At 49.8% G+C, this 24922-nt stretch overlaps 2 protein-coding genes across 7 annotated transcripts; one reads left to right on the forward strand and one right to left on the reverse strand.

The window, feature by feature from the left end:
- The first annotated feature begins 9 nt into the window (after positions 1-9).
- On the forward strand, positions 10-22955 carry EIF2B1 (eukaryotic translation initiation factor 2B subunit alpha). Of its 6 annotated transcripts, XR_006209878.1 has the most exons (11): positions 10-138; positions 1177-1278; positions 2785-2921; positions 3023-3139; positions 4818-4930; positions 5695-5763; positions 6936-7011; positions 8289-8414; positions 9171-9381; positions 16541-16923; positions 22668-22687. XR_006209878.1 is itself a non-coding variant. In XM_007079535.3 (10 exons), exons 1-9 carry the CDS (start codon positions 126-128, stop codon positions 9333-9335), a joined length of 918 nt encoding a protein of 305 aa, XP_007079597.1. In that variant the 5' UTR covers positions 10-125; the 3' UTR covers positions 9336-9381; positions 22668-22755. The 6 variants fall into 6 exon arrangements, 5 of the variants coding, with proteins under 5 accessions (XP_007079597.1, XP_007079598.1, XP_007079593.1 ...); XM_007079535.3 differs by lacking the exon at positions 16541-16923 and having other exon boundaries at positions 22668-22755; XM_007079536.3 differs by lacking the exons at positions 16541-16923; positions 22668-22687 and adding an exon at positions 15217-15476.
- Positions 10354-24329, reverse strand: DDX55 (DEAD-box helicase 55). Its single transcript, XM_042962114.1, has 14 exons — positions 24188-24329; positions 21394-21444; positions 21213-21299; positions 20288-20379; positions 20146-20208; positions 17778-17927; positions 17054-17243; positions 15381-15463; positions 14532-14663; positions 13671-13763; positions 12930-13044; positions 12326-12494; positions 11224-11516; positions 10354-11044 (listed from the first exon to the last, which is right to left on the reverse strand). Exons 1-14 carry the CDS (start codon positions 24293-24295, stop codon positions 10868-10870), a joined length of 1803 nt encoding a protein of 600 aa, XP_042818048.1. The 5' UTR covers positions 24296-24329; the 3' UTR covers positions 10354-10867.
- Positions 24330-24922: the final 593 nt, after the last annotated feature.

The raw sequence follows: 24922 nt of genomic DNA on the forward strand, positions 1-24922 counted from the left end.
AGTGGAGTGTGGAGTCGGGCTGCGCGCCGACTGTGTCTGCGGCTGCGAACCACGCCGGTCGGGGGACGCTTCCCGGCAGCGCGGGCGGCCCCGGTCCCCTCGGGCTCCGCGGTCCGCAGGGCACCATGGACGACAAGGGTAAGTCGGGCCGGGCAGGGCCGGGGCCTGCTGGGCTTAAAGCGGAGCCACGCAGGGGTCCCTCCACCTCGCACGCCCAGGCTGCGCTCTGCGAGAAGTCCCTTTCCAAGCTTAGGCTGCTCGTCTGGATGCGCTGCTTCTAGTGGCAACTAAATCACTCTCGCGGCCCCTGTATCCAGGGGCTGGGTCCCCAGGGTATCCCAGGCCTTCCTCTCCCAACAGTTTCCAGTGCCCTCCTCCGAAAAAGGGACACTTGGGCCAGAGGTGCAGGTCTCGACCCCAGTCTTGATTTCTTCATATGTAAAATATAAGATTTCCTGCTTTATTGGATCTAGTACTGGATTTTTTTTAATGTTTATTTATTTTCTTGAGAGAGAGACAGAGCGTGAGCAGGGGAAGGGCAGAGAGAGAGGGACACACAGAATCCGAAGCAGGCTCCGGGCTCTGAGCTGTCAGCACAGAGCCGGGTGCAGGGCTGGAACTCAACAGTGAGATCATGACCGGAGCGGAAGTCCCACGCTTCTCCCACTGAGCCACCAGGCGCCCCTGGAATTTTTTTGAAAGGCATATTTGATGTGCAGGTCTAGTGGTTATCAAGGTGTTTTACTAAGTGAGGTGCAAGAGGAAACTAACATGTATGATACTTATCATTTAAGAAAATAAGAGGGGGATGGACCTCTACATATACATGTATATATGTAAGCAGGTGAACAGGCTTGAATTAGCATAGACTGTCTGGAGAGGTTGACTCTGGGATTCTCCCACGATGTGGAGTCCAGGTCAAGAGGGAGGATGACCTTCCACTATCATTTGGTGGTGCTTCAATTTTATGCCGTTATGAACGGATAGCTTTCTCAAAACGAGAAAGAGAGCTTGTAAATACTAAAGTGTATTCCCATCAACATTTATAATGCCCCTGAAGCCAAACATCCTGAAAAGAAAGTCTTTTTAGAATTAGTTTGCTTCTAAGTGAAAACCTCTCTGCTCTTACATCCTGCTAAATGAGTTTGATGAATTGCTTTTTTTGTCCCTTCCCAGAGCTAATTGAATATTTTAAGTCCCAGATGAAGGAAGATCCTGACATGGCCTCAGCAGTAGCCGCCATCCGGACTTTGCTGGAATTCTTGAAGAGAGATAAAGGTGAAGAGGGTCGGATTCGAACACTTTGGGTGTTGGGAAAGTCTTGTAATGACTGTTAGAAGGGTAGAAAGTGAAAATGTGTGTGGCCTTCATAAGGTGCTGCAGCTTCAAGCTCAGCTTCTCCTTCATTTCAGTCTTCATTTTAACATTTATTTAGAGAGAGAGAGAGAGAGAGAAGGAGAGTGGGGGAGGGGGGCGGGGGGGAGGGGCAGAGAGAGAGGGAGACACAGAATCTGAAGCAAGTTCCAGGCTCCAGGCTGTCAGCACAGAGCCCGATGCGGGGCTCAAACTCATGAGGCTTGAGATCATGACCTGAGCCAGAGTCGGACACTTAACTGACTGAGCCACCCAGGCTCCCCTCAGTCTTCCTTTTAACCTGGAGAGAGCCCTCCAGTCATCATTAAATGGGTCCCCTTTCAGAAGTGAGATGAACTTTGAATCAAGAGTGACCATGTTTTTTGTTTGTTTGTTTCTAATATAGTTATTTATTTTGAAAGGGGGTGGGGGCCGAGGGAGGAGAGAAAAGCCCAAGCAGATGCTACACCACCAGCGTGGAGCCCAACGCGCGGGCCTTGAACCCATGAACTCTGAGATCATGACATAAGCCGAAATTAGACACTTCACTGAACCACCCAGGCTCTCCAAGAGTGACCATGTTGTAACAAGTCAACCATGAAGCTTAAATTATAGCAATAGCTCAGCTTTATAAGTGTTTATTGAGTTTCTGTCATGTGCCAGAATTTGTGCAGTTGCTACAAAGAATGCTACAGAATAAATTTTAGTATGAGTGTCACTCATTGTGATCACCTAATTCAGGCATCCTACATGTAAGTTTCTTGGTATAGCATGATATCTTGTATAAGCAAAGTAACAACAATAAAGTGCCTTCTTCCGTGTGAAGGGCTGGCCTAGAGACGTGTGTCTAAGATGACCTCTGGAGTCTTCCCATTGTACCTGCAGTAACACGCAAACACCTAAGCCTGCCTGAACCGCCTCGCACACCTCATCTGCCACTTCTGCTTACTTTCCTTCCAGGCCATCCCTCACTAGACTGTGCTTCAGCCCTGGCGGCCTCTCTCTGTCCTGTCAAGTTTGTCCCCATCTCAGGGTCTTTGTGGTTAGAGTCTGCACCTGTAACCTTTCCTGCTGGCTCTTTATGTGGCTGGATCTTTTCTTACTCAGGTCTCAGTTTCAGTGGCCTCCATTCCAGGGGCCATCCCTCTTAGCTCTTTCCAAAGTAGCCCCACCTTTCTCATCATTCTGCTTTTCTCTGTCCTTGTTGGGTGTGTAACCTGTGTGTTTCTTTGTGTGTTTGTTTACCGTCTGCCTCTTCCACTAGAGAGGGAGTCCCATCAGAGCAGGGACCCTGTCCGTCTGCTCACCGATGTGTTTCTAGCATAGGGGATGCGTTCGGGAAACACTGGTTGAATAAGTGAATGAATCACAGACACACCAAGGGGCTGTGATACTTAAACGAACATCGCCTTCCTCGTGTGATCAATCCAGGGGAGACCATCCAGGGCCTGAGAGCAAACCTCACCAGTGCCATAGAAACCCTGTGTGGCGTGGACTCCTCTGTGGCCGTGTCCTCAGGCGGGGAGCTCTTCCTACGCTTTATTAGCCTCACCTCCTTGGAATACTCGGTAAGCACTGCCCTCCTTGGGTTACCTTTCTCCTTCTTTGTTTGGCTGCAAATACTCTCCTGGATCTTGCCCTTCCCCTCATTCTGCTCCTTTTTTCCCAGGATTACTCTAAATGTAAAAAGATCATGATTGAGCGGGGAGAACTTTTTCTCAGGAGAATATCCCTATCGAGAAGTAAAATTGCAGATCTGTGCCATACTTTCATCAAAGATGGGGCGGTGAGTAGATTTCCGTGGTGTGTGGTAATTGGGAGCAAGGATCTTGGAGTTAGACTCCTGGGGTAACATCCCTCCGTGCCACTTACTTGCTGTCTCACCTTGGACAAGTTACTTAACCTCTCTGTGCTGCAGTTTTCTCATGTTAAATAAAGGTAGTAACAGCACCTACCTCAGCAGGCTGTTGTGGGAGGAGGTACTGAGATGATCGAAGGACTCTGTACTATGCCTGGCACACAGCAAGCACTACACAAATGTGTAAATGTGGTTACAGAGGCCGTCCTGTTAAACAGGTGGAGAAAAACCCTGGGAGAGCACGGATGATTCTTTGATTTTAATAGGATGTCTCGCCAAAGAAGCATTTTCATTACTGGATGTGTACTAAATCAAAATTCAGTCCACACATAACAGCTGTTGGCACTGGGTCATCCTGATGTGAAGGTGAAGGTGAAGGTTAGCACTAGCTTGCGATAATGTCCGTGAGTTCGTTTCCAGTGCTGTTTCAGAGACACAGAGCTGCCAAGTATAGGTTGAGCGAGGACAGGAGCTGCAGGTTAAGCCAGTCCCCGGCAAAGGGGCAGTAAAATTTTGATGACGTCTCTCCCACGGCGTCCTTCTTCTGCCAGCCAAGCCTCCACGGACCATAAAATCATTTACTTGCATTTTGACTCTGAAATCTTGTCCTCGGTTTTATTATCCCCTTCCCAACCTTTGAAGTGTGTTATTCAGTAAACGATGTAATAGCAGCGAGTAGAGCTTGTACAAACGCCGGTTGCAAACAAAGCCGCTTTTGCTCGAGTGGAGGCAAGATTACGACTGCCTCTCGCTGAGGCCTTCTCCTCCCGCCAGACTGCCCCCCGCGCTCAGTATTCGGCAGGTTTCGTTTGCTCTGGTGTGTTGGAAGGTGTGATACCCACCTGCATCCGTGCTGATTTAGACCAAATTCAGAGCAGAGCTGCCCACATTTCACTTTGCGGATGAACCACCTGGGGATCTTACTCAATGCAGATTCTGATTCAGTAGGTCTTGGGGGGCTGAGAAGCTCTATTTCTTATAGGCTCTCAGGAGGCCCAGAAAAGAGCTACGGTGCTATATCCTTCCCTTTCGCATATACAGAACCGCGTAGTCTGTTGCCTAGAACACAGGTTAAGCGAGCGTCTGTACATTGTATCCGGTCCACAAATGGGTTGTGTTTACCCCAAGTAGTATCTATAAACTAAAAAAAATTAGCCAACGCTTAAGTCTTGGATTTTCAAGAAAAATTGATGATCTGGCAACAGGAGGCCCGTTGTGACCCCGTTGGAGCTTGGTCTCTCCTCTTTGCCGCTGGCCCCACCCGAGCATGTCTTCATGCGACCTGCCTGGTGCCTGCGGGCCTGAGTGTGCAAACCGAGCCTTAGAAATGGGAAAACCGGCCCGAAGGAACCTAACAGAACCTTCAGATAGAAAGACTTGTGTCTTGTGAGCCACACCACACGGAGGCTCCACCCTCCCGCACTTGCTGTGGCAAGAGAGGGCCCACGATACATGTGCCATCAAAGATCTCCTCTCCACCTACAGTTGACTTGTGGGAAAGGGTACAGGGAAGCCTCAGGGTGCCTGGAACGTGCATTAGAGGGGCAGAGAGCGTGGGTGATCACTGCAAAGCTTGCCCTTTTGACAGAGCTTTCTCGGTCCACAGCGAATATTAACTCACGCCTACTCCAGAGTGGTCCTGAGAGTTTTGGAGGCAGCAGTGGCGGCTAAGAAGCGTTTCAAGGTGTACATTACAGAGTCACAGCCTGATTTATCAGGGCAAGTATCGTTCCATTTGGTTATGTGCCGAGCAGTCTTTTTTCTTTTTTTTTTTCTTTTTTTTTTTTTTTAAGTGTTTATTTATTTTGGGGGAGAGAGAGAGAAAATCCCAAGCAGGCTCCACACCGTGAGCACAAAGCCCGACAGAGGGCTCGAACTCATGAACTGTGAGATCGTGACCTGAGCCGAAGTCAAGAGTTGGATGTTTAACAACTGAGCCACCGATGGGCCCCTAGCAGTCACTTTAAAGAGCAAACTGAGGATTCACACCCGTGTAGGAAGACCCAGAACACGCCCCCCCGCCATATGCCAGTTAGTCAGCATTGCCTTCGCCTGTGCCTGTTCCTTGTCCCTGAGGGAAAATCCTGTGAAATTGCAGTCGGCCATGGTACGGGATCCAGGGTTATTTAGTAGTCAGATCAAAGGAACAGCAACCAAATACGTCTGCGGAAAGATTTGTATCAAGGAGTAGATGATTCACATCTCTCTCCAGAAGATAATTAGAGGAAAAACTTAGTCCTTTCTTTCTGCATTTGTATCTCCTACTCAGAGTCCCCAAGAATGTAGTTTTCGTAAAACATACTTTCTTCTAAAGAACCCAAATTCTTGTTTCCTTAGTCCAGAATCTTGGGATGTGCCCCTTAATCCGTGAATATGAGCGGCGTTTCAAGTCAATGTGATGTGTTGTCCAAATTAAGTGATTCATCATACGCACTATGGGACTTTCTTGGACTCTCTAATGTTCTCAAAATGTCATTTTCCAGTAAGAAAATGGCCAAAGCTCTCTGCCACCTCAACGTCCCTGTCACTGTGGTCCTAGATGCTGCTGTTGGGTAAGTTCCTGTCTTCCTGACCACAGTTACTTTTCCTCACCCACCCTCGGGGTTGGCTTGGAGCAGGGTTTCCTGATTGAAGGTTTGCGTCCCATTCATAAAACTGCATTGGGCAATGTGCTGCTTCTGAATTGATGGCTGCATGAGACCAGCAAGTTCATGATAAAGTCTTGATAGTACATGCAGAAGACAGAGCTGTAGAAAGTTGTGGAGAGTGGGAGTCGCTTATGTAGTCTTAGGGTGCACTTTAAGAACAAGGTGCAAAGGTTGGGTTAAGGCCAGCACACGTAATCAGTGCTCCCTCTTCAGCAGGTGTAGGCTGTCCTCAGTGGCCCTCGGGGCTTCTTTGACTTACCCGTGCAACTTCACTTTTAAAACTAAGGACACATTCTGAGCACTGACAGGGTACCTCACAAAAGAAAACAGGACTGATAATCTCTTGGAAAGAAAACACATAAGGCAGATGGTTAAGGCAATTAAGAATGCGTTCAAAGTAAGCATTTTGAAGAACTGTACATAATTGTTCATTGTCAAAGATAAATTGACCTTCACCCTACCTGAAAGGGTTTTTTTTATAAATTTTTTTTTTCATTTAAAAAACATTTTTTTTAACGTTTCTTTCTTTTTGAGAGAGAGGGAGACCCAGAATCGGAAGCAGGCTCCAGGCTCTGCGCTGTCCCCGACGTGGGGCTCGAACTCCCGAGCCGTGAGATCATGACCTGAGCTGAAGACTGAGGCTTAACCGAGCGAGCCACCCAGGCGCCCCAGAAAGATTCTTGAATTACATAACCTTTTCTTCCAATTTCAGACCACCACAGATTTTAAAATTGTTGTTCTGTTCGTATTGAATTAGATCAGAAAATCGAGTGGCGCACACATAGTGAGAATCAGTCCTGGGTCAGTTACCGCCCCCATACGTGTATGTGCGCTGGGTGGCAGCGTGCGGTGCACGTTTTACCGTGGGGGGTGTGATCACGGCGGGTTTCCACGCCCCGTGGTGGCAGAACTAGTAAGAGTGCCAAGGGTGTGTCTCGGGCGAGGTGCTCTTCCTAAGAAGGTTGTTATGAGAGGGGCTTAGTGCGCTGAAAATGGAATATTAATGTCGGTAGGTGATGATGCTAACAGCAGCCAAGAAAATAGAGCAATTTTTTTTTTTTTTTTTAATTCTTCAGCTACATCATGGAGAAAGCGGATCTTGTCATAGTTGGCGCTGAAGGGGTTGTTGAAAACGGGGGCATCATTAACAAGGTGAGAACATCGCTTCTCCACGGTTCCTTGCTCCGGGCTTGGAGAGGTCGCCAACCTACCTGCTGGCGACATCGGGTGTTACGGTTCCCTCATCCAATCCTGTTTAGCCTGCAGACTTGACCATTGCATCAGACGGTTTCCCGGTCCCCCGGGGCCACTGGAGCGGCCAGAGTTTGGTCACCTGTCTTTGATCTTTGTAAACCATGAGAATGCGGTTCATCTTTTCTCAGAACATGTTTTAATTGGAATTGGGTTTGGCTGCTTGTTTTCCAATTGGGCATATTGGACATCGGTGTAGCGTGGTGGTAACATTTCTCTATCCGTTGCTTAACATGGAAGGATTTCATAATTTGTTCCACGCGCTGTGTGGTGAAACATATGGGACATAAAGGTTTCACGCGTACGGCTTGGAGGCGTGGCCTCACTTGGCGTGATGTTTTCCAAGCGTCTGTATTGTAGCGGGTGTCAGCGCTTCGTCCTCCTTCACGGCTGCGTAACGTCCCGTCGGTGCGCAGACCACATTTGCTTATCCACCTGTTCACGTCCACTTGAGTTGTCTCTACGTTTCAGCTCTTGGGAATAATGTCACTACGAACGCGGGTGCACAATCATCCGTTTGAGTTCCTGTTTTCAGTTCCGTCCGGTACATACCTACGATGGAATTTCCAGGTCATACGGTAATTCTCCGTTCAGCTTCTCGAGGACCCACCAGACTCCTCACGGCAGCTGTGCCATTTCGCCTTCTCCTCCACAACGTGCAAGGATTCCAGCTTCTCTCCGTCCTTGCCAACACTTGTGTTTTGTTTTTTTATTCTAGCCGCCCCAGTGGGCGTGAAGTAGCATCTCATGGTGGTTTTGACTTGTGTTTGCCTAAGGACTAAAGACCTTGAGCATCTTTGGGGTGTGCGTCTGACTCTTTGTGCATCTTTGGAGACATGTCTATGTTGTCGTCTTTTTCTTTCTTTTAACATTTATTTTTGAGAGAGAGCGTGCATGAGTCGGGGAGGGGGATAGAGAGAGGGGGACAGAGGATCTGAGGCAGGCTCTGCACTGACAGCAGAGAGCCCTACACGGAGCTCGAACCCACAAAGCACGAGATCGTGACCTGCGCCAAAGTCGGACACTCGGCCGACGGAGCCACTCACGGGCCCCTATGCTGTCATCTTTGTTTAAAAGATCTTTAATTCCAAAGCCAGAATTACATGCATTATGTAATATATCACACACCTCCAAATGCCATAAGATCTCATCCTTCTACGTTTTCTCTGACTCTCCAGATTGGAACCAACCAGATGGCCGTGTGCGCCAAAGCACAGAACAAGCCTTTTTATGTGGTTGCAGAAAGTTTCAAGTTTGTACGGCTCTTCCCGCTAAACCAGCAAGATGTCCCAGATAAGTTTAAGGCAAGAGTTTGTTGTTGTTGTTGTTGTTGTTGTTGTTGTTGTTGTTGTTTTTACCTATTTGAAGGGGTATCTGAGTCTAAGCTGAAACCTTTGGGGAAAAAGCACCGTAAGAGTGTTTCCGTAAGCTACTATCCTCCCGTCACATTCTCCAACACCTCGGATGCAAAGATCAGTTGTTGGTTGAACTCAGAGTCAGAGAGATCCGTTTGTCCCCAGAATTTCTGTCTCTCGGTCTCTCTGACACACGTGAAGGGGCTGTAAGGAGGCAGGGAGAGCGGATGGTTGAGTCCAGGCTTGGCTCCCGTCTCCACCACTTACAACCACGTGACCTGGGGCACATGCTCTTGTTTTCCGCCCTGAACTTCAGTTACCTGTGAAACGAGGTGCAAGTGCCATCTGGCAGCGTTACGACAGTTGGGAGGTGACCCAGGAGAAAAGCTCAGCACGTGCTGGGCACAAAGTAAGGTCTGTGTAAACGGTGTGAGTTGTTATCGCGAGAGGTTTCGAGAAATGAAGCCAGCACCCCAGTGAGGGCAGACGCGGTTTGGGTTTTCGTTAGATGAGGCTGGTGGCCAGTAGGCCGCCCCCTCTGGCTCACCCCTGCAACTCCGCCCTCCTCACCAGGGCGCTGCGCAGCCGGCTTCTCGCGTTTTCGGGGCGCTCCTTCAGACGGTAGCGCACCGGCTGCTCGGCCACGCCCACGCCGGTTCTGAGCCCCTCGTGGGGGAGACCGACGCACGCTTTCTCTCTCCTCAGTATAAGGCAGATACCCTGAAGTCTCTGCAGACCGAACAGGATCTCAAAGAGGAGCACCCGTGGGTGGACTACACGCCTCCTTCCTTGATAACACTGCTCTTTACAGACCTGGGGGTGTTGACACCCTCAGCGGTCAGCGACGAGCTCATCAAGTTGTATCTGTGACCGCTGGACCCTTCCCTGCTGGCGCAGCTGAGGCACTTGGGGCGGGGTGAGTAGCCTCTTGACCCCTTGGTGAGTCGGGCAGAAACTACGTCTTTAAGATTTTATGTGTAAGTAATCTCTACACCCAACGTGGGGCTCGAACTCACAACTCCAAGACCAGGAGTGGTGTGCCCCACCAACTGAGCCTGCCAGGCACCCCTAAAACGGAATTTTTTTTTTTTTTTTTTTTGGTGAAGACTTACAGACTAAAGACCTAAAACTTCAAGAATTGTTTATTCATTTCAGCCCCATCTAAAATGTGTTCATAGTTCCCGTAAAACCCAACCTGAATTGCGCTCGTGGTTTCCAGGCACCTTCCAGAAATACAAATTAGATTACTGGCTACTTATCCAGTGAAAGACCTGCCCAAGCCCACCTCCCTTCTTCCCTGCACTCCAGACTGATTTGCTATAAGCATCAAAGAGATGCAGGCCTTCCTGTGCAGCCAGGCGCCCCTTCAGGAACTAACAGCTGCCCGGGACACACATGACGTACGGCACCTCGTGAGAAAGGCTAGAAACCGTGTTCAGTTCCCATCAGGCTTCCAGCGGTGAACACGAGCCAGGGACTGCCATCCCCTCATCGGTCTGGGGGCAGACAGAATGGAAACCAGCAAGAGAACCCGAGGAAGGCAGAAACGCCATTTAGCAGGAGCATCCTATATGGCTCATCACGTATGAAGACCTTCCAGAACGTTTAGAAGCTGAAATTCTGCATCTGTGAAAGATGTGAATCTCCTTTAGATGTTGTTTGTGCCTGAACAGCTTTTTAAAATTGTACTTGGGGACAAATCGAGCATCTTTTCAAATAAATTCTATGAAGGGTTTTGAGACGGTGTGGCATCAGTACTGAGAGCTACCCGAGGCCCAAAGGTCCTGGCCATCTCGGTGAGGCCTCTGCAGCTTCAGTCACACACCCAAGACAGTCAGATGGAAGGAAATAATTTATTCAACACGAGGCATATTTTTTTCCCAGATTAGGATTTGCTTCTTTAGTTTTTCAGATACTCCCCCATAAAACAGCGGTGAGGACTATTCTTTGAAAAGAACCCCAGCAACATCAGCAACCCCATGCCAGTGTTTTGTACAACCCCTGAAAGAGATAACTAAAGTCCAGGGGAAAGGACACCCAGGAAGCTCAGATGCCCGAAAACACTAAGGAACCTTAAAAAGCCAAAAATCAAGTCTACCTCAGTATCTTTGTTAGAAAGTTAAGTATAAAATAGCCACAGAAAAATGAGCTTTAATTTATAGGCGACCCATCAAAATAAATATTGACATCTGTTATTTACACTCCGACAGTTACGCTCTTCCGTTACACTTAAAGGCCGGTGTGGTTTTAATACAACATCCACCAGTGTAAAACCCCCCGCCCCCCAAGTCTGAACAGCTTTCTTGGATGTGAAGTTCCGACACGTAGCGAAAGCAGATGTGAGCCGTGCCGGGCCCACTGGCCGCATTCCCTGCACTCTCCCACGCTCCCCAAAGCCGGGGTCAGCAGTCAGGTTCCCAGGCGGGGATCCCCACGTCTGCTGTGGTGACTGTTCTCTTGCCGCTCGCCAACAACCCCTTCTCAAACTCTTCTTCAGTAATCTTGCCTTTCTTAAACTTTCTCAAGAGCCTCGTGTCATTAAGAAGTTCCTCCATGTCCTCGTCTTCGATATCAGAACCCTAAGGATAGAGACCAACAAACCACCAAATTCCTCAGCAACGTGTTCCCACCAGCAACAACACACTCTCACCCAACTCACAACAGGACAGAAGGACACAATTCCTACTAAAGGACATTATTTTGATAAAATTCATTCAGAATTCTCAGCTGGGTGTTTGAGACAGAAAACACACCGTACCTCTTCCCTCTTCCTTTTTTCATTCATTTTCTTCTTCTTCTCCTTTTTGGCCTTCTGCTTTGACCAAGCTTTATTTTTTATGAATTTTTTTCTCCCTTCATTTTCTCTTTTCTCTTTTCTCTGTTGCTCTAGTAGCTTCTGCCTTTGCTTCTCTCTGATTTTATCTTTGAATGGAATGGTGTCTGTATTAACATCTGCAGGCACAAAATCTGGAAACTGCTTTCCTCTCAGTTCTGGCATCTTGGGCATCCTCAGCAGGGCAAACCCTCGAGCAAGACTAGCAAAATCAAGATCTAATTAAACCAAAATATCAGAGTTAGCACACCCAAAATAGGATTGATTATAAGCACCAACCCAAGGAAGATGCCTAACAATGCAACTGGTTTAGTTTTTTTGGGTTTTTTTTAATGTTTTTATTTATTTTTGAGAGAGAGAGGCAGAGCACAAGCAGGGGAGGGGCAGAGAGAGGGAGACACAGAATCTGAAGCAGGTTCCAGGCTCTGAGCTGTTAGCACGGAGCCCAACATGGGGCTTGAACTCGTGCACCACAAGATCATGACCTGAGCTGAAGTCAAACGCTTAACCAACTGAGCCACCCAGGCACCCCCAATGTAACTGTTTTCTATCCAAATGATCTAAGGGGTCCATTTTAATTAGGATTAAAGTTACAGTTTTAGCGGAAAGGAATATTCAGCAGCCAGTTTATTCTGTCTAGCAAACCCTAGGAAGACTTCCTTTTGTTTCTTTTTAACTTTTTTCAATGTTTATTTTTGAGAGACAGAGCACGAGTGGAGGAGGGGCAGAGATAGAGGGAACACAGAATCTGAAGCAGGCTCCAGGCTCTGAGCTGTTAGCACAGAGCCCAACGCCGGGCTCAAACTCAAAAACTGCAAGATCGTGACCTGAGCCAAAGTCGGATGTTTAACCGACGGAGCCACCCAGGCGCCCCAGAAAACTTCCTTTTAAATGTTCAGAAAATATTAACCCTGTATATGCCTAAAGGTTTGTGTAAAACAAAGCAATTTCACATTTGTAATACTTGTGAGACCATCACATTTGTAATAATGCTGAAGGAGACACAATTAAGTGCAGTCCAACTTACCCTTTAATCTGAAGATGAGGCCGCATTCGTGCTTGGCATATGCCTGGACGTAGGACACAAAGGCTTTCATGCCCTTTTCAAACACGGCTCTGTCAGCCAGGGCCATGGACTTGAGCTTTGGAAGGAGGTCTCCTGTGTTTTTCTGGAGTTGCATCTCCTGCAGGGGGCACTGCACACAGACAACATGCTCACCTCCTCTGGCTGGGATCCCCTCACCCCCATCAGAGCCAGTGCCAATAAAGCCAGAGGCAAAACAATTCATGGTAATCTTTAATCAGAGGCCTAGAAGCCCAAATTCGCAAGTGTTTTATTCGGTCTGAAATTTTGTAAAGAAAACTTTAAAATCGATTTTACATAACAATCCTGATTTCTGGTGGAAAGCATCCAACACTAGGTCTGTGTTCAGCTGGAGCCGAGCAGTGTGTGCCATCCTAACAGGGGGTGGTGCCGCCCCACAGCCTTTAAGCCAGCCAGGTCCCTGCACTCACGTCACCAGGCTTGCCACCCCTAAGCTAAGTTCCGGACCACGTGCCCAAAAACAAATTTACTAGGCATCCATCCCGTCACTGTCACTGGGCATTGTCTATGGAAAAAGACCACTTACTTTTTGGTTAATTTCAAGGAAACTGACGTATGACTCTTCCATGGGAAGGAGGAACACGAGCGCACTGCCACCGTGGCCGATGCGGGCTGTGCGGCCACAGCGATGCACAAAGGCACTGTGAACACAGGGTGGGAACGTGATCACCAAGTGAGAACGGCAGGGTGCAGGTACAGGGCCGCCAGACCCCACGGCTCAGTCCCAACCCTACCCCTCGCCAGTGTCAGAAATACCAGAGCTGGCAGTTAAACAGACTGCAAACCAGACAGGATTCTGTAAGGATCCTGTAAGGACAGGATTTCTGTGAACTAGAAAACTGTTGCACTTACGCCCAGCTGATGATACAGTCCTAGTAGAAAACTGGGAGGCAAAAGTAGAGAAGAGAACAGAGGCCTTATGTAAGCCCTCCACCAAGAAGTAACAACTATTATGGCTCAGGAGTTCTGTTCACCCGCATTTTTCTATGTTTGGGAGAAAAACTGAAACTTTCACATGCAGTGTTAAGTATTATTTTCCTTTAAACATTCTATCACGTCCATTCATGCAAGAACTTTAAAAAGTATGTGAAAATAACCTGAAATGCTGCATAATATGGCATCACTATTTGACATGCCAGTGACGGTTCACCTGTTCGCCCATTTTTGCCATTTAAAGCAACATTCTGATGAACGTCATTATGTGTATCTTCCTCGGGATTCGTGGGGCCCGATTCCCCAGAGAGGGTAACATTCTGTCACACTGTACCTTGCGCTGCTGGGAGGGTCGTACTGCAAAACCCAGTTTACTTCAGGAATATCTATTCCTCGGGCCATGACATCTGTGCACACTAAAATCCCACTAGAAAATGAGAAAACACTGTTCTGAGTAAGGAGATCACCATCAGTCTGTACTGGCCTTGATGATGACAGGGACAGTAACACACAGGTTCCCGAATCTCTCACAGAAGCATTTGGTAACAACATTTTGACTTTTTCTTCCTCCTAAGAATATCTAGGAATTCACAAATTCCCAACCAAAACAGGAGGGAGGGAGGGAGGGAGGGAGGGAGGAGACAGTGAAAGGATTTTTGATTAGCATACTTTTATTTGAAAAGAAAAACCTGCTGAGTGTAATCCTGAAGTGCAACAGTCCGTTCTCTCTCTCTGCCTAGAAGAGTACTGTTAACAACACAACCGGGAAAAAAACAAAAACCAGCCAGGAGGCTCAATGGTTAAGAAAAGCAGCAAAATGTTACTTATACACACAGAGTCAATTACGGTGACCAAGAGATGCGAGTGTCCCCCATGCAGTCACCCAAGGACAACCCACGAGGCTTCAGTGAATAGCTCCCATCCGCTCTCCACCCGCCCAAGTTATGAAAACCCCATGGCCGGGTGCCGGGCCATACACCGGGGAATCCAGGAGGGCACACAACACTCAGGTCCCTGTTCTTACAGAGCTTAAGACACCTCACGGGCAAGCTCGTGATACCTAAGGAGGTCAGTGCAGCACAGCATGACGGGTCAGGACGAGGACAGGGGCCCTGGGCTACACAGGGCAGAAGAGAGGATCCCAGGCCAAGAGAACAGCCCCAGCCGAGGGTGACCTCCGCGGCAGCTAACCCACCTTTGCAATTTGCGGAACTCCATGAAGATCTTGTTACGCTTATGTTTCATCTTCCCGTGAATGCACATGATCTTCACACCCTTCACCAGGGATTCCAGGGCCTTTCCATAGTATTCCACACAGGCGCAGGTGCTGCGGGAGGGGAGACCGGGCTCAGCGTCGTCGACCACCCGGGGCCGGGAGGGAGGCGGCAAGCAATCCCAATCCCTTTTGGGAGAATGGCTACCAGCATCATCCACATTGAGCTCTAAATCCGAAACCCTCTGGAGTTCTGACACCGAAACAAACCCCACCGTGGCAGACCCTGAGCTGGCCGCTCCAACGCCAGTCCCAGCAGCCACCTCCTCCCTCCCCGCCCTCTAACGAGGCTGGGACAGCTGCACACTCAGTTCCCCTGCCTCTCGAGGTGAGCGGCTGCCGAGGGGCCCACCTTCGGCCCATAAAATGAAAGCCCGAGTCAGCTAGGGAGGAGGGGATTCTAAGAAAGCTTGGATGTGAAGGATACCCTTCCACCTTCCTCTGCCTTTCCTCCTCTATCCGCTTTCAGGGCACACAGGACAGCGGACAGGACAGTGACGGACAGACAGAACAAAAGGCCAGGACAGTTGCAGAAACACTGACCTCGACACATCAGAGATCTAACCCAGTGTCGGGACCTGCCTAACCTCTGGACTTCTTTCTACAGGAGAAAAATAATGCCTCCTGTTCGAGCCACAAAAGTTGGGTTTTCAGCTATTTGCGGCCAAAAACATTCCTGAGAGAATTCCAAACCTTAGAGCTACATGTACCTAAATATTCTGGATGTGACTGAGCCCCAGATTCTCCCACCACAGCATCCAGAAGGATTACCTGAAGAAAATCAGGTGCTTTTCCTGCTTATGGTTTCGAAGAAAATGTACCAGCTGGTTAAATTTCTCATCTGCCTTACATACCTGCAAAATAAGAAGGAAAACCAATAAAATAAAAACAAATTTATTGACAATAATAACCTCCATAGCTATTTCCAGTTTCAGCCTTAAATGTTAAGGACTCTTGATTTCCTCCATGAATAGAACACACTTCTATCAGTATATTAATCAGCCTACCGAGCTCAGAATAGATATCAGTAATGCGCTGCTGACACATATAAGTCACAAGGTCGTGTAACTGAGAGACACAGTCATCTAACGCAATCATCCCCAGGGGCACCTGGCTGGCTCAGTGGGTACAGCATGCGACTCTTGATCTCAGGGTTATGAGTTGAAGCCCCACGTTGGGTGTAGGGATTACTTACAAAAATCTTTTAATGCAGTTGTCCCCAAATCCCAGCATACAGACAGGGATCACACCAGCTATAAGACCATCTCCAGAGAAGATTTTTTTTTTAAGTAAGCTCTACGCCCAACAATGTGGCTTTAACTCATAACCCCGAGATCAAGAGCTGCACGCTCTACCGACTGAGCCAGCCAGGTACCCCTTTAGGGTACAGTGTTTTTTTAGTGTTTACTTATTTTGAGAGAGACAGACAGACACGGTGAGTGTGAGTGGGGGAGGGGCAGAAAGACAGAAAGAAAGAGAATCCCGAGCAGGTTCTGTGCTTTCAGTGCGTTGCCCGCCGCAAGGACCCCGTGCGATCATGACCTGAGCCAAAATCAAGAGTCAGACGCTTAACTGACTGAGCCACTCAAGTGCCCTCAGGGTAGATTTTTGTTAGTGCAGATTCTTGGGCACAGCATACAGATTCAGTGGGTCTAGGACTGGACGTAAGAATCCCTATTATTTAAGAGCCCCCAAGAGATTCTGATATATCCCCGCATTCAGAAATCACGGCTCTAAGATGAACACAGGTTTCCAGAAAGAATGTACAAAACTGGAAAGACCACCATGGAGACAGACTCCAGTCTCTCTTAACATAATCGAGCGCTCCATTCAGGGCCCTAAATTAGAGACATTTAAACCCATCTGTACGCATCCCCCCTATTTTTATGAAAACCAAATCCTCAGTTTGGCGTTTCTCCTCACACACTCAGGTACCTCGACATGCAGCCACGGAAGTGAACACGAGCTGGCAGAATGCGGCGCCAGCCACAGTGGGTGCCCAAAGCTACCGTTTATTGATAGGTACTTGTACTGAGCACTGGCCGAATAACCTTCATCTGTACTGATAATAAATCCATCCTCGCCACAACCTGTGACGTGGGTAGCGCTGCAGCCTCCCTGGCACGGTAAGTGCATCTAGTCTCGTGCGTGAGGGCAAAGCCAAGATGTGCAACTGGCCGGCCTTGCCCTGGCACCCATCCTGACCACACGCCACAGAACCTACGGACCACGCCCTCTGCCTGGGAAAGGCCGGCCTCCTGACTTGACCAGCCCGGCCCAGAAACGCCAGCAGTGAGGATCACCCCCCCACCTGGTGAGCCTGCCTGATTTCAACCCCACCTTCCGGGCAGTTGCCCTAGAGGCAGTGCCACGAAGTACCTTAGACCCCAGGCAGCATTAGGACTGAACTGCAGGAATCGGTAAGGAGAACGCCCAGTGCGCACCATGTAGTAGTTCTTCAGGCGGGAAGGAGTTTTCTGGGTGCTGCTGGCCGCCACGCCCTTCTCCTTCACCGAGATCCGCACGGGGTTCCGGAGCCCCGCTCTCACCAGGCTCTCCACCTCCTGTGTCTGAGTGGCGGAGAAAAGGCCTGTTCTCCTCTGCTTTGGCAAAAACTCCAGGATGGTATTTATGCTAAAAAAGAGGGCTCAAACTTAACCCCTCGTTTATCAGCATAATCAACAATACCACTTGATCACACTAAACATATTTTAAGACAGGAAGAGAAAGCATTACAGTGTTCACAGTAGACATTACCAGGGGATGAGACTATACCCTCATTTTTTTCAAGTTTTCTCCAATACGAACACATAATTATACTGCTATCAAGTGGAGCAGTTAAAAGGAGAGAACAAAGACAAAACTTTTGAGACTAAAAACCATTAAATCGTACATCTGAAATAGGTGAATTGTATAACAGATGAATCATATCCCAAAAATGCTGTTTAAAACACACACATGAACTTTCAAAGAAATCACGAAGGAAAATGCATCTTAAGTAGAACTGGAATTTCAGCCGTGTGGCAGACTCTGAAGGATCAAACCACCTAATAATCTGAAATTCAGAGGAGGCCGATAAAGGCAGTCACAGGGTGGTAAAGGAATTCCAATTTGCTCTCCTTTTCGCCCAGTTATCGCCCGAAGCCAACGAAGCCCACAGTCCGGTACCTTGCCTCAAACCCCATGTCCAGAAGTCTGTCTGCCTCATCCAACACCAGGACGTCGAGGGACCTCACACAGCTGGCCAAATCCAAGCCCTCTGCCTTCCTCCGGAACATGTCCTCCAAACGGCCTGGAGTGGCCACAACGATGTTCCCACTTTGAAAACACAGTAATGTTTACCACACTCTCTGGATCTTGGGAATATCTGTGATCCCAAATCCCAAGCGTTATATACCCCCCCTCAGAAGTCGTGGAAGTTCCAGGAAAGGGAGGTGAGGCCCTGAGAGGGAGGACAGGGCTCAGAGCAGCAAAGCTTGGGGCCGTGAGGGAGGCAGTGAGGGAGGCAGATCAGGTTCAGAGCCAAAACCCAGGGCGGGGTCAGCAGAGGCCAGCCCATCGGCCACATCGGGCCTGTACCTGTTTTTGTGACGCCTCGCTGGCACACAGCATGCCTATCCCTTCACGTATTGTCTCTGGTGGCTTTCACGCCACAAGAGTGGAGCTGAATACTTGTGACAAACCCCGTGGTCCACAAACCTAAAATATTTACCCTCTGTTCCTTTACATAAAAGGTCTCCTGACCCTTTACCTAAAACAAGTTATTCAACCACTTTCAGCCTCAGCTAACTCATCTATAAAATGAGAATTTTAACAGAATTAGAACTTTATGTAAAGATCACAACCTCAGACGAAAGGCCAAATGCAGCCCCAACCTTTCTGACCTGCAAGAAGTCTTTTTGGTTTTTTGTGTGTGTGTTTTTTAAGATTTTATTTTTAAGTAATATCCACACCCAACATGGGAATTCGAACCCACAACCCTAAGATCAAGAGTTGCAGGCTCCACCAACTAAGCCAGCCAGGCACCCAAAGAAGTTTGTTGTTGTTTTTAATGTGAATTACATGCCATTGGTTAACAAAGTCTGGAGCCAACATGTAAGAATCTGGAATTCCACATTGTGTTTTTTTAATTCAAAATCTGGTAATACTGAGCCCAAATTCCTGCAAGGCAACTATCAGCTAGCGACGAGCACTCAAGCGTGTACTGGGCAGTTCCTGCCAGTCCCCACCCCAACCCTTTCACACACTGATATTATCCTCTGACCCCTGCAGGAACTTGACTCTGTGACCCCTACTGAAAACCATCTCGTGGTATAGCTCGACAGAAGCAGTTCCTCGTCATTAAGATTCTCGAACAAATTGGCCACAAAACCTACCACTGCTCATTATAAACCTTATTCATGGTGGGACTGAAAAAATTCAAAGGGCTGATGGCCACCACGTACTCAAACATTCATCTGTTCATTAAACACCTGTGTGTGCTCAGCACTGTGCTAGGCTCTAAAGATGCAATGCTGACCTCCAGAGCCTGGCTGGGGACTCGGGGAGCCTGGCCCATGCAGTGGCCTAGAAGAAAGCCGGGTCTGTGCAGCAGCAAGCGCATGGGAAGGCGGTGGCAGTGGAGAATGGTGGCCTCGCAAGCCCCTTACAAACATTAGAATCCTGCCTAAGGGCCAGAAGCCATTAAAGAGTTTTCAGTGAGTCACATGATCAGACAGGCATTCTGAAAAGGCCACTTCGGTTGCTCTGTGGAGAGTGGATTATAAGAAGGCAAGAGTAGAAACACAGAGTAGAAACGCACTGCAAGAGCCCAGGAGACAAGGTGGTTTAGATCAGAGCGGGAGATGTGGCGAGCGGGAAAAGCAAAGGGATAGAGATGTGTGCTCTGGAGAGAAAAGGCAAAGGATCCGGTGATGGTTATCGGGTGGGGAGGTGATGGAGGGGACAGTGAGGCAGAAAGGCCAACTCCCAGACCTTCGGAAAAGCGTGGGGGGTGGGGGGACAGATGACCGTGGGAGAAGCGCAAGGGGGACAGGTGACCATGGGAGAAGCGCAGGGGGGATGAGTGACCGGGAAACTCCAGGTGAGGTGCAGGTTTGGGGATAAAAAGCACCCATTTCAGACACGTTTGCAACAGCTGGGAGATGCCCAGGAGACGCCAGGCAGAGAAGAGGCTGCAGGTCTGGGCTCAGGGCAAGGTCAGTGACCACCAAGGGTGGGATGACACCACTTAGAGAGCCCACAGTGAGAACAAGGGCCCGACGTCCCATAGAGCCGGCCTGGGGAGAGTAGGGGCCATACCCTGACCTCGCTTCTCCTCTGCAGGGGTAAGACTCACTGAAAGGGAAAGGCTCATCCGGGCCTTATGGGAAGGAGCCAGCAGGCAAAATGGGAGGTTGGCCCGAAGAATGAAACTTTTGGGGGAGAGGGAGCTGCTGACGGAAGTGCTCCCAGTTAGGCCCAGACCATGCATGGCTTCCTCTTGGGTTCAATGCCAAAAACAAGCAAGAAAAGGAGCAGAAGCAAGCAAACTTACCCTTGCTCCTTAAACCTTTCAACATCTTCTCCAGGATTCCTGCCTCCGATCCAGAGAATCTGGCTAAAACAAGAAACAGGTCTTTGAGCAGGTCAGGCAAAACAACCGCCCATGGCGGACGGGGACGCTGCATCCAACTTACCTGAACTGTGGGAAGGGCTTCGTGAAATGCGCTAGGACCTCGTCTATCTGAATAGCCAGCTCTCGCGTCGGTGTGATGATTAAGGCTCCCACCTGCCCAGGTCGGGGGAAAGGACACAATCAGCAGTGCCCAGGGTCACACAGCTGAACACACACGCCAGGACCCTCCACTTCACAGAGCAGGGTCCCCAGAGGAACAGCATTTCCCGGGCTTCTTCAGCATCTGGTCAATTACTGCTCTGAATTACAGTCAGTTCGCAACATTCACAGCACGGACTTAGCAAACACTGAGACGCTGCTCCTGGGGGAAAGGCACGGTTATATGGTCGTGTTTTGTCAATCAGTACATAAGCTGGTTGTATGCGTGTTTCTGTTTAAAGACACCTCAAATAAGATATAGTTGGTTTACCAACACTGAATTCACAGCCAGCAGCACCAGAACTCGTGCCTGAAGGAAGCTGCTCTAACACAGGTACTTTCTCCAGAAGGGCCATCCCAGCCTTCTTGTGCCCAGGAACACTCGACAGTGCTTTGGCGCCATGCCTGAGGCCGTCTTAAACATTCAAATCACCAGCAAAAATGCAAAAATCACAGCAGTAAATAGACTGGGAGAAAGACATCTCTGGATAGTCTGAGAGCTGAAACAAGGCGGCGGAGCGTTGCCCCGCTCAGACTCAGCTGGGAACCTGCACATCACGTGATGCAGATTTTTTGCTGCTCTGCACAAATTCATGAATGAGCAAGAAAACAGTGAAGTACTGATTTGGGCAGCCACAAATAAATCTTAACAGGCAGGCAAATTCACAAATCCAGAATCTGCAAATAAAGAAGACGGATCTCCTTTCTCTTCAACCTTCTGGCCAGCTTCTCGCAACCGTGAACTCTACGATGACCGAGTGAAAAACCAGCCACATGGCTATCCTCACCTGATGCTTTTTTAACTTCTCTTCCCTTCTCAGAAGAATCTCCAGGATGGGAATGACAAAAGCGAGTGTTTTGCCACTACCCGTGACCTGCCAAAGAGGGAGGAAGTTTGGTTGGCTTTTCCTCACGGTTCATGCTGGAGGGAAAACGGGAGGGCGGGCTGCATTTGCACGAGGTACTTACCGCCTCTGCAGCGACATCTTTATTTTTCATGAACAGAGGGATGGTTGCAGACTGGAGAGAGAGATGCAAAGCACCGGTTAGAGAATGCCAGCCTCCACGGAGGTGGCCAAAAGCCCTAGGAACCCAGCAGGTGGCCGGCGTCACACTGGACCCCACCACGATGCAGGCTCTCAGCAGAGTCCCCACAGGCACCCCAGCGGGGCTGGCTCAGAGGCAACACAGCAGCGGCGTCTACACAGACAGCGTGGAGGGGACAGCAAGCGGAGCTGGGATTCGGGAGTCCTGGATTCTAGCCCTGCCTCACCTCCTTTCCTCTCTGGACCAGGAAGGGTTTGAAGACACTGAGTTTCAGGGTCCCTTCCAGCTCTCAGGTCAAAAAACCAACAACGGTTCAAATCAACCCTCTCACGTGAAACACCACAGAGAACCTCTAGGTTTTGTGAGAAACCTCGTCCTGTGGTTTCAGCAACCAGTGGCCAAACCCAAAGCCCTCAGCTTTGAGGTCATCCCCTCCGGGACTCCACTCCTGGTCCCCAGGGCCTGAGCTTACCCATCACAGCACAAGCAGGACTTTTCTAATGACCTCTGTGAAAGGGGTTCTCGACCCGGATGATTCCCATGCCCTCGGGGAACATTTGGCAATACCTGGAGACATTTCTGGTTGTCAAAACCCAGAGAGAGGAGGGCGCGCTACTGGCATCTAGTGGGCAGAGGCCAGGGAGGCTGTTAAACAGCCAACAAGGCCCACGACGGTTCCCCACAACAAAGAATTAGCCAGTCTAAATATCAGTGGTGCCGAGACTGAGAAACTGCTCTAGACTACTGACGTCCAGAAGAAACATGATGCGACCCACATACACGGTTTCTAATTTCCTGGTAGGCACAAAACGAAAACGAAATACGTAAAATGAATTTTACTAATATATTTTATGTAACCCAATAGATCCAAACTAGTGTCACTTCAACATGTAATGAATATTTTACCTTTTTTTAAATTTATCTTGAGAGGGAGAGAGAGCACGAGCGAGGGAGGGGCAGAAAGACAGAGCGGGGGAGAAAGAATCCCAAGCAGGCTCCACACCTAGCACAGAGCCAGACCTGGGGCTCAATCCCCCAACCCTGGGATCATGACCTGAGCAGATATCAAGAGTCAGACACTTAACCGAGTGAGGCACTCAGGCACCCCCGTAATGAGTATTTCAAAAATTAATTAATGAGATATGTGCCATTCGTTTTTCATGCCAAGTCTTCAAAATCCGTTGTACTTTTTACAGCTGGAGCACCTCTCAGTTTGGACTCACCGTATTTCGAGTGTTCAACAGCCACATGCGTCTACTGACTAGCACAGACCCTGATCATCACCACTGATGGCAGAGACGGAGTCTACATTCCCAAGGCTGGGTGCACAGCACTCCCAAGCTTTATCTCCAGCTTTCCTGACATCGTTCCCAAGGATCTTATGGACCGCTCGACTCAGTATTTCAAAACAAAACTCGTCAATTTCCTTCGGAACCGGGCTACCTCTCCCAACCCTCCTCATCTCAATAAACGGTACCACCATCCACCGAGTACTGAAGACAAAACCCTCAGACACCTTCTAGATTCCTGTCTTTTGTCATCCCTACATCTGGTCCAACAAACCCAAAGCTATCTCAAATTTCACTTCCCGACATCCACGGCTTCCTCTCTACTCCAAGCCACCATCCTCTCTCACGTGACACTGGCCCCCTGGCCTCTCTGCTCTCTGGTCCACTCCCTGCACAGCAGTCACCTCCCTTCCCTTCCTACCTAGCTTCCCATTAGGATGGCTTCCTATGCACTTAAACATAATACAGACTCTTCCAAGACCCTGCACAACGTAGACCCTGCTTTGCTCGACTCTTGCAGCACTTCCGATGCCCCAGCCAAATGCCTTCTTTCTGTACCTCCCAGGCCAAGTCTAGCCCCAGGGCATTTGCATCTCTTGCCGCCCCCAATCACCCCACAGCCAGCTCCTTCTCAATTATTCAGGTATCTGCTCAGTGACACCTTCAGAGAGGCCCTCTCTCACACTCCACCTTTCCTCCTATCCTGTACTTTATTGTCACTGTTACATCAGTGTGTTTTCGTCCCTTAGTAACACTTTCCACCAACTCAAATGCCTTTATCCTTCTACTCCTTTCTCCCTCCCCTGCGTAAGAAAATAAGGCCCATGACTGGAGAACAACACAGCAAAATCCCCAGAGCCTAGAAAAGTACCTGATACATAGTAGTAAGTCCTCAATAAATCCTTCTTTGAGTAAATAAATAAATTGGGCCAGGACCCTTCACTTAGTCCACAAAATAACAACGGCAAGTAGTATTTACTGAGCTCCCATAATGTGCCCGACACCGTCCTGTGTTAAGTCCCACAACGACCGTATGAGACAGGTAATTACTTGCCTCGTTTTACAGAGAAGGAAAAAAGCACAAAAGCATAGAGAGGTTAGGTCACCTGCCCCGGATCTCACAGCTAGAGGGGGCGGGGCCGGGATGCAGCAGGCACTTGGGCCCCGGCACTCGAAGGGCGGAGGAGGGTAGGGCCCCGGCACAGGTGCGCTGCCGCCCCTGCCGGCCAGGGTCATTAACCAGCTCGGCAGCCCCCGAGTGTGGACCGCCTGTCGCCGCAAGGGCGACGGGTCCAAGACGCGAGACCTAAAGCTCACACCCACCGGCCGCGTCCGACTACCGGGGGGCCTGGCCCGCTCAGAGCCTCCCTTTCCCCGTCTGCCCCCGGCACACGGAGGACCCTTCTCCGCCCGGCAGCACCGGGTACCTGCACCGGCGTCATGTACGGGAAGCCCAGCTCCCGCAGCGCACCCAGCACCCGCGGGTGCAGCCGCATCGGCAGCGACTCCCAGGAGCCCTCCGTCACGTGCTCCATAGCGCGCGCCCGGCCGCCGCCGCCGCCGCCGCCGCCGCCGGGATGCCGCCTGGGCGCCGCCAGCGAGCACTTCCGCTTCCGGAAGCCCTCGGGACGGCCGGGAACCGAACTCCGGCAGCAAAGTTCCGGAGGGTGGGGAAAGAGCCCTCGCGGCCGGAGGCTGGAAAGCTGACCGCCGGAGTGGAAGCGGGACCAGGTCCCGAGTTGTACTGTCCGTCCCGCGCAGCCACCTGGGCTCGGGCGCCTTCCCACCGCGAGCAGGCGTTTCTGCGGCGGCTTTTCGGCGGGAGGGATTCTGCTCCGGTTCGCTCGCTTTCTGCGCCCGTCGGAGGCCGGTGGCAGCGCCACACCGCGTCCTGGCCAAAGGACAAGTGGGTCTGGAGGGACTGGACGGAAATGCACCCCAGCCCCGGAGACCCAGGTTAAAAGGTATGCAAGATAGATAGGGTTGATGGTGGGGACCCGATGCCTGATACAATAAACGTTGGTTTACTTCCGAGACAGTGAAAGCCCCAAAGGAGAACATTATCTTCCCATTCCCGGGTTCACCATTGGCTGCGGCCACTCACTCGTCCACGCACACATTCATGTGGCAAGCTTTTACCAACCACCTGTTACATGCTGGGC

The sequence above is a fragment of the Panthera tigris genome, chromosome D3 (genome assembly GCF_018350195.1).
Source record: "Panthera tigris isolate Pti1 chromosome D3, P.tigris_Pti1_mat1.1, whole genome shotgun sequence".
Lineage (NCBI taxonomy): Eukaryota > Metazoa > Chordata > Mammalia > Carnivora > Felidae > Panthera > Panthera tigris.

Excerpts from the sequence above, each read along its gene's own strand:
- EIF2B1 (XM_007079535.3), top strand. Across the intron at positions 1,279-2,784 it reads ATTCTTGAAGAGAGATAAAG|GGGAGACCATCCAGGGCCTG; the intron begins GTGAAGAGGGTC and ends TGATCAATCCAG. Across the intron at positions 8,415-9,170 it reads ATGTCCCAGATAAGTTTAAG|TATAAGGCAGATACCCTGAA; the intron begins GCAAGAGTTTGT and ends CTCTCTCCTCAG.
- DDX55 (XM_042962114.1), bottom strand. The coding sequence starts at position 24,295 with ATGGAGCACGTGACGGAGGGCTCCTGGGAGTCGCTGCCGATGCGGCTG. Across the intron at positions 21,445-24,187 it reads CGTACATGACGCCGGTGCAG|TCTGCAACCATCCCTCTGTT; the intron begins GTACCCGGTGCT and ends CTCTCTCTCCAG. Across the intron at positions 13,764-14,531 it reads GAGTTCCGCAAATTGCAAAG|TGGGATTTTAGTGTGCACAG; the intron begins GTGGGTTAGCTG and ends CTCATTTTCTAG.